This window comes from Microcaecilia unicolor, chromosome 1, assembly GCF_901765095.1.
Source record: "Microcaecilia unicolor chromosome 1, aMicUni1.1, whole genome shotgun sequence".
NCBI lineage: Eukaryota > Metazoa > Chordata > Amphibia > Gymnophiona > Siphonopidae > Microcaecilia > Microcaecilia unicolor.
Window position 1 is genome coordinate 152,024,095 of NC_044031.1, and position 12,864 is coordinate 152,036,958.

The 12,864-nt window shown below is 43.3% G+C and overlaps 1 protein-coding gene across 1 annotated transcript in view; it reads right to left on the bottom strand.

Annotated features, from left to right (window-relative positions):
- Positions 1-4,461: 4,461 nt before the first annotated feature.
- CRPPA (CDP-L-ribitol pyrophosphorylase A) overlaps positions 4,462-12,864 on the bottom strand; it is a 252,691-nt gene continuing 244,288 nt past the window's right edge. The window contains exon 10 of the mRNA XM_030201326.1: positions 4,462-4,682. Within this exon, the coding sequence (XP_030057186.1) occupies positions 4,578-4,682 (105 nt within the window). The 3' untranslated portion in view covers positions 4,462-4,577. The remainder of the gene's footprint in view (positions 4,683-12,864) is intronic.

The following is a 12,864-nucleotide window of genomic DNA, read 5'->3' on the forward strand; positions in this document are numbered from 1 at the left end:
GTTCCGCCCTCTCTGATGAATACTGAGGGGGGGGGGGCAGGAATGGCCGAGCCATGCTGATTTCCTATGCAGAAGCAAGAGTTGCCAACCTTTTGGAGAATGTTATTTTTTTGAAGTTGCGGGTTTTTTTCTGAACTCACGGGTAGCTTGTTATTTTTTTCTTTTGACTTGATATACTGCCAATAGCCCACAATTGCTGTGATAACATTGCAAGTAAGTGTGTCAGCCAGTGCTTAGTCCCACCATTTCCTGTTCTCTTTCGTTTACTCATTGGCTATGGAAGGAGTTAATCACAGCATGTACCGCCCCTGTACTAGGACTGCCTTCTGACACATTAAAAATTAGGCTTATTTTTAGGAACTGATATCACTTGTTTTTTAAGCAAAACGTGCTTATTTTTCCACAACTATCTGGCAACACTGCTCCACAGCTAGTTTTCTGTCTGGGGCATGCATGGGAGAGTACGGATCGGATTGGGACACTGACAGGTAATGACACAGTTTGTGGGTGCTGCTTTACGCAGATTTGCCAATTAGATGTCGGTCTGAGGCACGGGACATTGGAACAGATCAGGAGGAGGGGGACAGGCTGAATCACAGAGGGACCAGGCTCTGGGCCCTTGGATACTACCCAGTTTCCCATATGGTCAGTCTGCCCCTGCTACTTACTGATGGCTAATCTCAGATGGTCGAAGAGCACAGTAAGAATGGTTGGGAGTCAGTATTCAAAAGCACTCATGTAATCAGCATGGGATACTAATCACATAGCTGCATCTTAAATATAATTCAGGGCCACCAAACCGATAAGTTTTGGCTGGATATCTTGATCTAAAATTAGAGGGGCTGGAGTAATCCATGTAGGACTAAAATTTGTCCAGCTATTGCCAACATCCAGCCTCTGTCCAGTTAAATTTATCCATTTAGAGGAACTTCACTTAGAGGATCTTCTACTAAAGAGCTTTAAGCCCTTAACAAAGCATTAGTGCAGGTAAACAAACTACCACAAAATGTGTTAAAGTGTTTTGTGATATTTAGCTTGTTTCACATGCTATAATTATCTGTGTAGACGGGGTCTTGTCATGGGTGGAGAGTGGGCATTCCTAAGCAATTCGGCTAGTGCATTCTGATTAGTGTGCACTAACCGAATAACACCAACTTAACATGTTAATTTATTACAGGTCTCACGCACGGACATTAGCAAATGACCTGAAAATAAAATTAAAAAGCCTTAAAAAGTGGTGCATTAAATCTGGGCTTAGCGTACAGGAAAATCCTGTGTTAGAATGTGTTAAGCCCAGATTTACTTAACATTTCTAGAGCGCAACTAGGGTTACGCAGCGCTGTATAGTTTAACAAAGAAGGACGGTCCCTGCTCAAAAGAGCTTACAATCTAAAGGACGAAATGTCAAGTTGGGGCAGTCTAGATTTCCTGAATAGAGGTGTAGTGGTTAGGTGCCGAAGGCAACATTGAAGAGATGGGATTTGAGCAAGGATTTGAAGATGGGCAGGGAGGGGGCCTGGCGTATGGGCTCAGGGAGTTTATTCCAGGCATGGGGTGAGGCGAGGCAGAACGTAATTGGCCCCAGAGAGTCTCTTGACAGCAACGTGGGTGGGTAAGCAGTACTCACATATGAGACTAATGCTGAGAACACTGTTCATTTGTGATTTCAGGATTTTCTTTCCATATGCAGCACACTCTTGTCTAGTGTATTCATATGTGAGCGCTGCCCGACGATGGAATTTCTATGGAATTACATCCACATGAGCAATAAAAGATTTCAGAATGACTAATGTTATTACAAGGAACACAATGTTTCCATCAGGGAATAAACAAGCAAAGCTTTAGGAAACCTCAGTGGATACCACATCTATTTGCAGAAAGTGCTAATATAAATCATACGCTTTTCTGCTTTGCTACAAGACTCATTTACTTATTTTTTTTTCTTGTGGCTTTCAAAGAATGGAATATTAGCATGAAATACTGTAACAAACTTTAGCATATAACCAGAGAAATTAATGCAATTAATGTGATACCCTAACCATTCTGCCCAGAGTAAACTGATACACACCAGGTTGTCTTCTGCTAGTAATGCCTGGGCACACCTAACTGTGACAAGGGGAAAGCACCTTTTTATTTGATGTGCTCCTTACATTATGGAATCACCTCCCTTTGGAGTTGAGAGAAAAAAATAGCTATTGGAAAACTCTTTTTTTTTGTGAGGCACGAAGGGGTTTATAAAAATCATAGCTCCAGCTGGACACGCTGGCAAATACACATGCACTCCTGCACGTTACTATTTACGTTTTACACAGAAAGTGGGCCCCAAGTTGGGCTGCTCTCTCTAAAAAAAGGGTTAGCGGAGGGATGGGTAAGCTCCCCTGTTTCCCCATGGCATATTATCACTGTGGACCTCCCAAAAGCACTCAGACCCCCTCCCAAATGGCTATTTGGTAGCTTGACTCCTACTAATAGTACCACTAGAGGTCAGAGAAACTATTTTGACCCAGGGTAGCGCCCAGAGATTGTTCTTGCCACCTCCTAGAAACAAGAGAAATCCCCAGTAAGAGTTGGGATGGGTTATTGGGGGGGGGGGGGGGGGGGGGGGGGGGAGGGGGAGGGGGAGGGGAGGGAGGAATTGGTGATTTAGGAGCCTGTCCTTGCGGGTTGGGAAGGGGGTGCCATTGGCTTCTGTACCTATCCCTTTATTTAGACCCCCAGATCTATACTGGGACCTGGCACATGTGCATGCCTTAGACAGATACAAAATTCTACAGATATTTTTTAATAATGACATGGCTTCCCATTGTAAAATGGGAAAAATGTGTCCATTTCAGAGTCATGCCTACTTAATGCCCCTGCCATGCCCTCTTTTATTATCTGTGTTATAGGGGGTCTAGACATACAGATAGAGGCTTTCTAAAATTAATATTTGCATGCATATGTAATATAGACATGTAAATATTGCTTTTTACATGCTTAGATACATCTATAGTTAAGATGCATATATGACCTCTATAGTTTGCCACAATTAGCACTCATTTCTGAAGAAAGTTCTAAAGCTAAAATAGAAGTGCTACAGATTTATATATACTGCTTCTCACATCTACAAGAACACAACAAGAACACAACAAGAACAAAATGCCAGACATGGTAGAACTGTGAAGATGGCTTAAAATGAGTATATGAAAAAATGTACATACAACGCATGCCCATAAATGAACATCAGATATCAATTGGAATTTAGTGGGCACAAGGATATGCCATGGTATGCCCTTTTCCATGATTTTGTGCATGCTTGCTTTGGCCTAAAATTGAACATCTGCTCCAGACTTGGTGTTAAATGTTAGCATGCCTGCAAGGCTAGCACATTAATATTTGACACTGGGGAAAGGTCTTGCTTTCAGGAACTTGCCCCATCCCATAGGCCCCTGTCCCTCCTCCATCTAATCCAGCAACTGCCTCACAAATTGGCATCCTCTCAATGGCTATCCAGGTACCTCCCCAGCTCTGATGGCAGTTTCAGGCTTTCCCTGTCCCCTCATTCTAATGGCAGTTTCAGAAAAAGGACACGCTGTGTTTTGATGCTACGTACTTTGCCAGCAGAAGTGTACATGTGCAGAGTGCAGTATACAAATGCACATATAAAATTACCAGGCCCGATATTCAACTGGCAGTGGGCAGCACTTTTGCTGTGTGCCGCTGGCGTTAAACCCAAATATTCAATGCTGGACTGTTTCCGGCAACTGGCATTGAGTATCCAGGTTTTTTAAACTGCAAAAAACTTAGCTGGTTAAAAAGATATTCAGCTCTAACTTGTTAATTTTTTAGCGGTTAAAGATAGGCCTGCTATTTATGTAGCCTACTGTAATCGCTGAAGATGGCCAGTTAAGTGCTGAATATCTGCATCTAACCTGCTATGTTGTGTGATATAGCCAGTTAGCGGCTAACCATTAACTACGGATATTTAGCGGGAGATAACCAGTTACCTCCCGCTGAATATCCACAGTTAGGTGCCGATATGCTATTTAACCAGTCATTGTTAATGTTTTGCGGTTAAACAGCTATGAATATCAGCCGGGGGGGGAGGGGGGGAGATAGTAGTCTATAATTTAGGCATGTTCTGCCTAACATCTAGATGTGAGCATTTACATTAGCCATAGGGTTGGTGCAAGTGATGGCATCTTAACTGCAGGCCACTGGCACTAGCATTTTATAAAGAAAAGAAGGCACCTACTTTTCTTTATAGAACAGGCTTGAACTAGGCACCTGCTTACCCTGTTACAGAATTACCCTTTAAGTGCTTTTTTAGCATGCATGCTAAAATCTTATGGCAGGTGCAAGCTTTGAAAAACGTTAGTATCAGTTTTGGTGCAAAGTCGCCATCATGTAGCTGCACAACAGTCTGAAAGTCATTAACATCCCAATAATGAATGGTGCAGCAAAAAGAGCAAGAAATCAGCCTACAGTTCAAACTTTTATTGTGATGCTATAAAGTCAACCATACAGATTCCAATTCAAGCAAATGCCATGCCTGCAAAATACAGTAATGTACAATATGTAATCTTTTCTGCATATATTCACACAACAAGTATTTGTCCAATAAGCCCAGGGCTTCTGTCCTTAATTAGTGCAGCGATAACAGTTGTGCCTTGTGTCACTGTCTCTCGAAGTCGGAGGTTATCCTATAAAAAAAAAAAAAGACATGAACACGTTCAGACAAATAAAGGAAATTTCTTCTGTGTAATTCATAATCACTTTGACATTCTGATCAGCAGATTTCAAAAATGCATCCTTTGGAGCTTAATTATGAAGGTACAAATAATGACAAAAATGTTGCTCGTGAACAGTCTTTTCATATCCCTTGCTTCTACAAAAAAATCTGTCATTATTTTTTAACTTACGATACCAGCTCTTTTTTTGTTTAATAAACACAGACTACAAGACAAAATAGTCCTGTGCTTTAAAACATCAGAAAGTCTTGATGCTCTGTTTAGAAAAAATTTATCAGAATGAAGGAAGTTTGCTAGACACTACTCTGCAGTCCTCACATGTCAATAAAGGAAGGTGCAGTGCATGGTTCTCACAGTGGCAAGTACAAAATTTTAGATAGTTCGAGTGCTCATGTGTTGTCTCTCTTAGTGCCTGGTTTACCAGACAAAAGATGGGGAAGCCTCTTTAAAGCATTTGGCCCAAAATGGGTGAAAAGCCTTTTTTTGTTGTTGTTGTTGCTAATTTGGATATTTCAGTGGAGGTTTTTCTGACTGATAATTAACAGGCTTATTTTTGAAAATGATCGCCGGCCATCTTCCGACATAAATCGGGAGATGGCCGGCGATCTCGCAAAAGCGGCGAAATCGATATAATCGAAAGCGGTGTTTTTGACAGCATCGCCGCTTTCCCATCGCTGCGCCAGCAAAAGTTCAAGGGGGCGTGTCGGTGGTGAAACGAAGACGGGGCATGGGCGGGCATTGGCGTGGCTACCAGATGGCCAGCTTTTGCGAATAACGGAAAAAAAAGTGGCGTTAATCAGTGTTTCGTTGGGTTTACTTGGTCCTTTAATTTTCACGACCAAGCCTCAAAAAGTTGCCCCAATTGACCAGATGACCACTGGAGGGAATGGGGGATGACCTCCCCATACGCCTCCAGTGGTCACCAACCCCCTCCCACACTAAAAAAATAAAAATAAAACACTTTTTTGCCAGCCTGTATGCCAGCCTCAAATGTCATACCCAGCTCCCTGACAGCAGTATGCAGGTCCCTGGAGCAGTTTTTAATGGGTGCAGTGCACTTCAGGCAGGCAGACCCAGGTCCATCCCCCTCCTACCTGTTACAGTGTGGTGCTAAGTGTTGAGCCCTACAACCCCCCCCCCAAAACCCACTGTATCCACATGTAGGTGCCCCCCTTCACCCATAAGGACTATGGTAATGGTGTAGAGTTGTGGGGAGTGGGTTTTGGGGGGATTTGGGGGGCTCAGCACCCAAGGTAAGGGAGCTATGGACCTGGGAGGTATTTGTATATTTTTTAAACATTTTTAGAAGTGCCCCCTAGGGTGCCCGGTTGGTGTCCTGGCATGTGAGGGGGCCCAGTGCACTACAAATGCTGGCTCCTCCCATGACCAAATGCCTTGGATTTCGTCAGGTTTGAGAATGCCGGCATTTTTGTCCATTATCGCTGAAAAACAAAACCGGCGATCTCCAACCCGGCAAACTCTGGCATTTGGCTGGGCTAAACCGTATTATCGAAAAAAAAGATGGCCGGCCATCTTTTTTGAAAATACGGTTCCGGCCAGCTGTTGCGCCGCCACCAAAATAGATCGCCAGTGACCTATTTCGCCGGTGACGTTCGATTATGCCCCTCTAAGGGGCCCTTTCATTAAGCTGCAGCAAAAAGTGGCCTTAGCATGCCCTTGCTTGGGTTTTTCCTACATGAAATGCTACAAAAGAAAAAGAGTAAACAAAATTAGAAAATCAACAGAAAAATGTACTCAAATAACGGAAATGGGAAAACGCTAATAAAAAATTACAAAAAAAAAATTCAGAAAAATCAACAGAAAAGCAAAAAATTGGTGGTCAAAGGATTGGAAGCACTGAAGGATCCTTTTACTATGCTGCGGTAGGGCTAGTACATGGGTAGAGTGTGCCAAATTGGCCCTACCACCAGGGTAGAATTGGATCTCGGTGTTAGTTCTGAAATTGGTGCACCAATTTACTGTGGTAGAAAATAATTTTCTATTTTCTACCATGGGGGGGGGGGGGGGGGGGGGGGCTGGCAGTAATCGGCAGCGCAGCCACATTGCTGCACGCTGCCTGATTACCGCATGAGTAGTATGTGAGCCGTTACCACCTTCTAAATAGGTGGCGGTAAGGGCTCAGGGAGTAAACAGCGGCGCACTAATTTTAATTTTACTGCCCCATTTTATGTTTAAATCTTTTTTATTATTTCAAAACAAACTTATTTGTATAACAAGCCATCACATATACATACTGCTTAAACAATTCCCCCCCAAAACCCCCAATCCCCCTTCCCCCAGCCCCCCCTTTTTTTCTTTCCCCTTACTACATCCTATGATTGGGTACATTCAGATGGTTCTTTTTTCCTGCGAGGAGACTACTCAACGTTTAACAATTTAATAGTCTACTGTGTGCTGCTGGCTGCAATGTGTCTCAAAATCTCACCCAAGTTCTCTGCAATTGTTGGCCTTCCACAGAAGAGAAGTCTTTAATCCCACATCTCTCCAACTTCAACAGGTCAATCATATGTATCCACCACTTTTCCAGTGTGGGGGCAAGCGGTTCTTTCCAGTACAATAATATGACTTTTTTCCCCATTAAAGTAGTCTTTTGCAGAAAACGCCGAAACTCTGGGCAGGTGGGGTTGGAGTATTTATAGATCCCAAAGAGTAGTATCGATGCACTGCGCCGAGCACTGATGTCCAAAAGTTAGTGATTCGTGGACAAAGCCAGAACATGTGGCTTAGTGTTGCTGGTTCCTGCCTGCACTTGGGACAGGCCCCAGACGTCCCGAACCCTGACTGATATGCTCTCAAGGGGAATATATATATATAAACGTAACGCAAACTTGTGTTGTAGTTTCCAGTGCCGTGCAAAAGGGGAGCTATGCTGCAAGCTCAAAACATGCTGCTTAAGTTGATCTTCTGTTATAGACACTTGTAGCTCAGCAGACCAGACATCCGCCATCTTCCTGTAATCTAAGTCTTCTGTCGTGTCTAATAAGTGTCTATGGTGATAGCGTAAGGGAATCACATTTTGTGTCCCCAATGTTAATGCTGAGTTCAGAATGTCCTGTACATCTTCAAAGAGATTCATCCATCCAAATGTTGTCGCATAATGGTGCAGTTGAAGGTAAGCAAAAAGATCATTCTGTGGAAGTATGAATTCACTCCATAAGTCTGCAAAGGATTTCAATTTCCCCTCCTCATTAAGTAATTGACTTAGATAATGGATTCCCACCCTCCTCCAGTGGGCAAATACCACAGAAGACGTGCCCACTGGAAAGTCCAGATTATGCCAAAGGGCCAGGCACGGCGTAGCCGCTGCTGAAAAGCCATAGCATCGGCACAACCATCTCCAGGCTGCTCTCGCTGAAAAAAAAAGTGGGTTACGATGCCAAACCATGCCTGCTTTACCTGGGATAGTATGTAACAACCAGTTGAGAGCGCCGCCTCAAGAGAAGTGGCCGAAAAGGTCTGCATTCTCAATAGCCAATCACGCTTATGTCTAATAGAGCATGCTACAGTTAAATATCTCACATTCAACAGTCCTAACTCCCCGTGTTCTCTAGGCTTTTGTAATATTGCTATGGGGAGTCTAGGGTGCTTACCCCTCCACAAGAAAACCTGAAGTGCCTTATTTAACACCCGCTCTTCCTTCCTTCGTAAAAACAGGGGCAACATTTGGAACACATAAAGCTGTGGGGAACCAGCATCATGTTAATCAGTGCTATGCGTCCCATCAAAGAGAGGGGGAATTCATTCCAGCGCTGTAACTGGTGTTTAGTGTACATCAGTAAGGGAAGCGCATTCTTATCATATAATTTAGACATGTCTATTGGGATAATAACTCCTAAGTATTTAACTTGGTCAATGACCCATTGCAGTGAAAAAAGGTTCTGCCATAAGTCTTGACTGCCCGCCTTGAGTGGCACAGTGATTGATTTAGTTAAATTTAACTGAAAACCAGACACTGCACCATATTCTGCTATAGTCTGTAAGAGATATTTGAGAGAATTCTGTGGGTCATCCAGGGGCAAAAGTAAATCGTCGGCATATGCTAGCACTTTTACTGTATGATCTGGAAATTGTACCCCCCGTATCTCCCTGTTTGACCGAATCATGCACAAAAGAGGTTCTACCGACAGGAGAAATAATAGCGGGGACAATGGGCATCCCCTGTCTGGTTCCCTTTTTTATGGGGAATTCTGGTGTCCTTACCCCATTAACTAGGAGTGCTGCTTGGGGTGCTGCATACAGTGACAACACTGCCTGTAAGAACCAACCCTGGATACCCACCCATTTCAGTGTAGCAAATAGAAAAGGCCATTGCACTCGGTCAAAGGCACATTCTGCATCAAGGCTCACTACTAAGAAGCCCCCATTTTCTGACCCCATAATAAAGTTGGGATAAGTTTCCGAACATTGACCACCGACTGCCGTCCCCTCACAAAACCTACCTGATCATCAGCAATTAATTGGGGCAGCAGTGGCGACAGACGGTCTGCCAGGACTCTCACCAGCAGCTTAATATTTACATTTATTAAGGAGATTTGGCGGTAGGAGCCTGGTTGCTGAAAATCTCGTCCCGGCTTAGGTAATAAGCTAATAAGAGCAGCATTAGCATGCGGTGGGAATTTGCCCTCTTCAATTACCGTATTATAATAGTCGAGTAAGGGACCTATCAGATGTGGCTGTAGTATTTTGTAAAACTCACTAGTGAACCCATCTGAGCCGGGGGCAGAAAAGAATTTTAAAGCCTTAATGGCTTGCTGTAGCTCCTTTTCCCTTACTGGTTGATTAAGCACCGCTGTTGCTTCCTTGGGGAGCCTTGACATCCCCGCTGCCTGAAGATACTGGTGAATCTTAACTTCTAGATCAGAATCTGCCTTCTCTGAGTCATATAATGTGACAAAATGCTGGTGAAAGATTTCTGCTATCTCCTCCAATTTGGTGGAGACAGCTCCAGTGGGGTTACGGATTGCTGGGATAAAATGCGATCTCCTGCTCCTTTTCACCATACGTGCCAGTAGACCCCCTGCCCGTTCACAGTGTTTATAGAAATTATATTTGCGGTAAATAAGTGACTTCATGGTCCGTTCACGTAGGAGACTGTTTACTACTGCTCTAGTTGCAGTTAAGGTTTCATACAAAGTAGGAGTAGGGTGTTGTAAATAACGACGTTTAATTATTCTCCATTTCTTTTCTAAGTCTACGATGCCCTGCACAATCTTACAGTTCCTGGCACTAATGTAGGTGATTATGTCTCCACGAAGCACTGCCTTAGCCGTAGGCCAAAAAAGTAACAGATCATCTATATGCTGGTGGTTCGTGGAGACAAACCCCTGCCATCTGTCCATTAAATATTTAACAAAATCCTGGGATGAAAACAAATATGCTGGGAACCTCCATCCCGAGGCTTTCTGAAACTATGGCGCAGCTTCAATGTCTACCCATATTACAGCATGATCTGATATCTCTTCTGGTCCTATTGTGGCTGAAAGCACCCAAGTCAGCAACCCTTGTGACATAAATATGTAATCAAGATGGGATTGGGACTGATGTGCATGTGACGTGTGTGTAATCCCTCTCATCTGGATGCAACAACCGCCATGTATCGACTAGGCCCAACGCGGGGCAAAAAGATTCTAGTACTGAGTGCCTCCCCTGTGTCCCCTCACATGCCGTACCAGATCTATCCATATATGCATCAAATACCAAATTCATATCTCCAGCTATTATCAAGGGTAGGGAGGGATATTTCTGGCAGCACGAAAGAAGTCTGGGTTAAAAGAATTTGTCATAAACCACTGGCGCGTACACCAACACCAACAGCAGGCTAGAGACCACCTGATAATCCAGATTTGAGTATGGTACTACTTCTGCCTTCGTAGTTTATCTGTCAAAAATTCCCTTGTGTGTTTTATAGCCTTTCCTTCCTTGTACTTGAAGAGAATCCATCTTTTGTTGGAGCATATGGAGTTGGGCCTGCATTTCCTAAACTGTGCCCATAAGCCTTTTAAGATATATGAAGTCCTAACTATGTGTTCCATTTTGGCCTAGTTTCTGGCTTTGGGCTGGTCCAAGCTATGAGGATTAACTACAGGAAGGGAGTACTCGAACTCCAAAATGGAAGTGTACCTGGAGCCCTGGGAGTAGCAGTGTGGAGCTAGGAAAGATTCAGGAAGTGCAAATTTTTGTTAATTTTGCACTATGCAATGTGAGATGTATTCTTGAATCCTCTCAATTGCAATACTTCGTTGATGGTAAAAGAAGAGCTTCTGAATTGGGCTTGACTGTGGCAATTTAGGATGAATATTAGACATTTATATATGCCTTTTTCTGATTAACTATTTGACTATTACATTCTTCCTTTTCATGTGTGGCCTCCTTTTGTGTTTATGTTCTGTTTGGATGAATAAATATAATTTCCTTTTCATGATGTTTATTCAGTGATTTATTGCTTTTTGTTTGTCCCATTTCCTAATTCAAGTGGGCTTAGTGTTTCTGTACTATTTTAAAAAATAATGTACTATTGATGCACCAATGCTAATACAGATTATGGCTATGCCAAAAATTTAAGAAAGAATAAAAGATGTCAATTTGAATAGGGCTTTCTAAGAGCAAAAAATGGAGAAACTGAGACTTTTTAATGCAAACAGGTTTTAAGTGAGAAAAATATATTCCCGGATACAGTGGAAGAGGTGACCTTTAGGCTCCATAGAAGAAAAGGAATCAAGGTGGCCTCATGATGATGTCGGTAAGGGAGAACTTACATATGCATGATTCACTTTGCTAGAAAGCATTATCATCTTAGAGAATGTGTTATACTCTGATCTAGACTCTGTTGGATGTCATAACTCGCATGTGAGGACTATGTAAGCTGCTTGCTTTCAGACAAAGGCTGGGCCACATACTGATGAGCGCCCTTTGAACAAAATGAAAAAAAAGGCTTAGAGGAAAAAGAACTATAGATGAGGAATCTCTAGAAAATAGAAAACAGGAAATGCAATGCATAAACTGTTAACTCTATTCCATCAGCCCGGTACACAATTCTCCAGTACACTGGATGGATCAATATTCTAATGAGAAGGCCAAACATTTGATTTTTATATGCTGGACAGTAAAAACCTGTTGAAATACATGACATCAATTATAGCAGCCAAAAGACAACAGATCCCATACGAAAGTCCAAACAAATGATTAAAAGCTCTACCTGACGTGGTCCATGTTTCGCCCGATGAGAGCTCTTTCAGGGGTACACAACTAAAAACAATAACTAAAAAATATTTAAAACAAAAATTATATTAAGTATATTGTGATAAGGAAGAGGCTGTCCTACCCTGGTTAGGCCCCTAGAGGGCGCAGATCCCCTAAAAATGTCCAGGGAGAAGGACTAGGTGAGTTGCTGAAGGGCTGGGTGAGTCACAAAAGGGAGCCAGTAAGGGGATGTATAGCAGGAGGTCGCTAGGACCGGGGAGAGTCCTGGGGATAGAAACAGGTGCAGCTGGTTATGGGCTGGGTCCTGTTTGGCTATTAACCATTTTAATACCCCACCTGAGTTGTGAGGGGGAGGAGAGAGCCAGCAGCTGCAGAGGAAGACTGGTAGCTGAGGCAGGAGGATCCCCAGGAGGAGACTGGCTGTGCCCTTTGGACTGGTGGTAGAACTGAGTGTTCAAAGAGGTACTGTGTGTCCCAGATGAGAAGGCTGTGTCTAGAACAGTGAAGAGGTACTGTGTGTCCCAGGAGAAAAGACTGTGTGTCTGGAAAAGGCTGTGTCTAGAACAGTGAAGAGGTAATGTGTGTCCCAGGAGAAAAGACTGTGTGTCTAGAGCTGGGTGCTACAAGGAGGGACTGTGTGTCCAGGGACTGAGTTAGTACTGAGCCCAACTGCTTGTGTGAGAGGGCTCAGGGGGAAGAAATCCATGGATATTGAACTGTGCAAGAAGAAATGTTTAAAAGGGAAGATTGCACTGAGTAGGAAGAAATGAAAGTGTTTTAAGCTAAAAGAAGTGTGCCCCAGGGGCTGGAATAAAGTTGTGTATGAAACTAGCCTGATTGGTGAAACCTGACTATGTTTGCTTTTTGAGAAGCAGGTCACCCTAAGCAGAAAAGGGTGGTAGATTAATTTGCA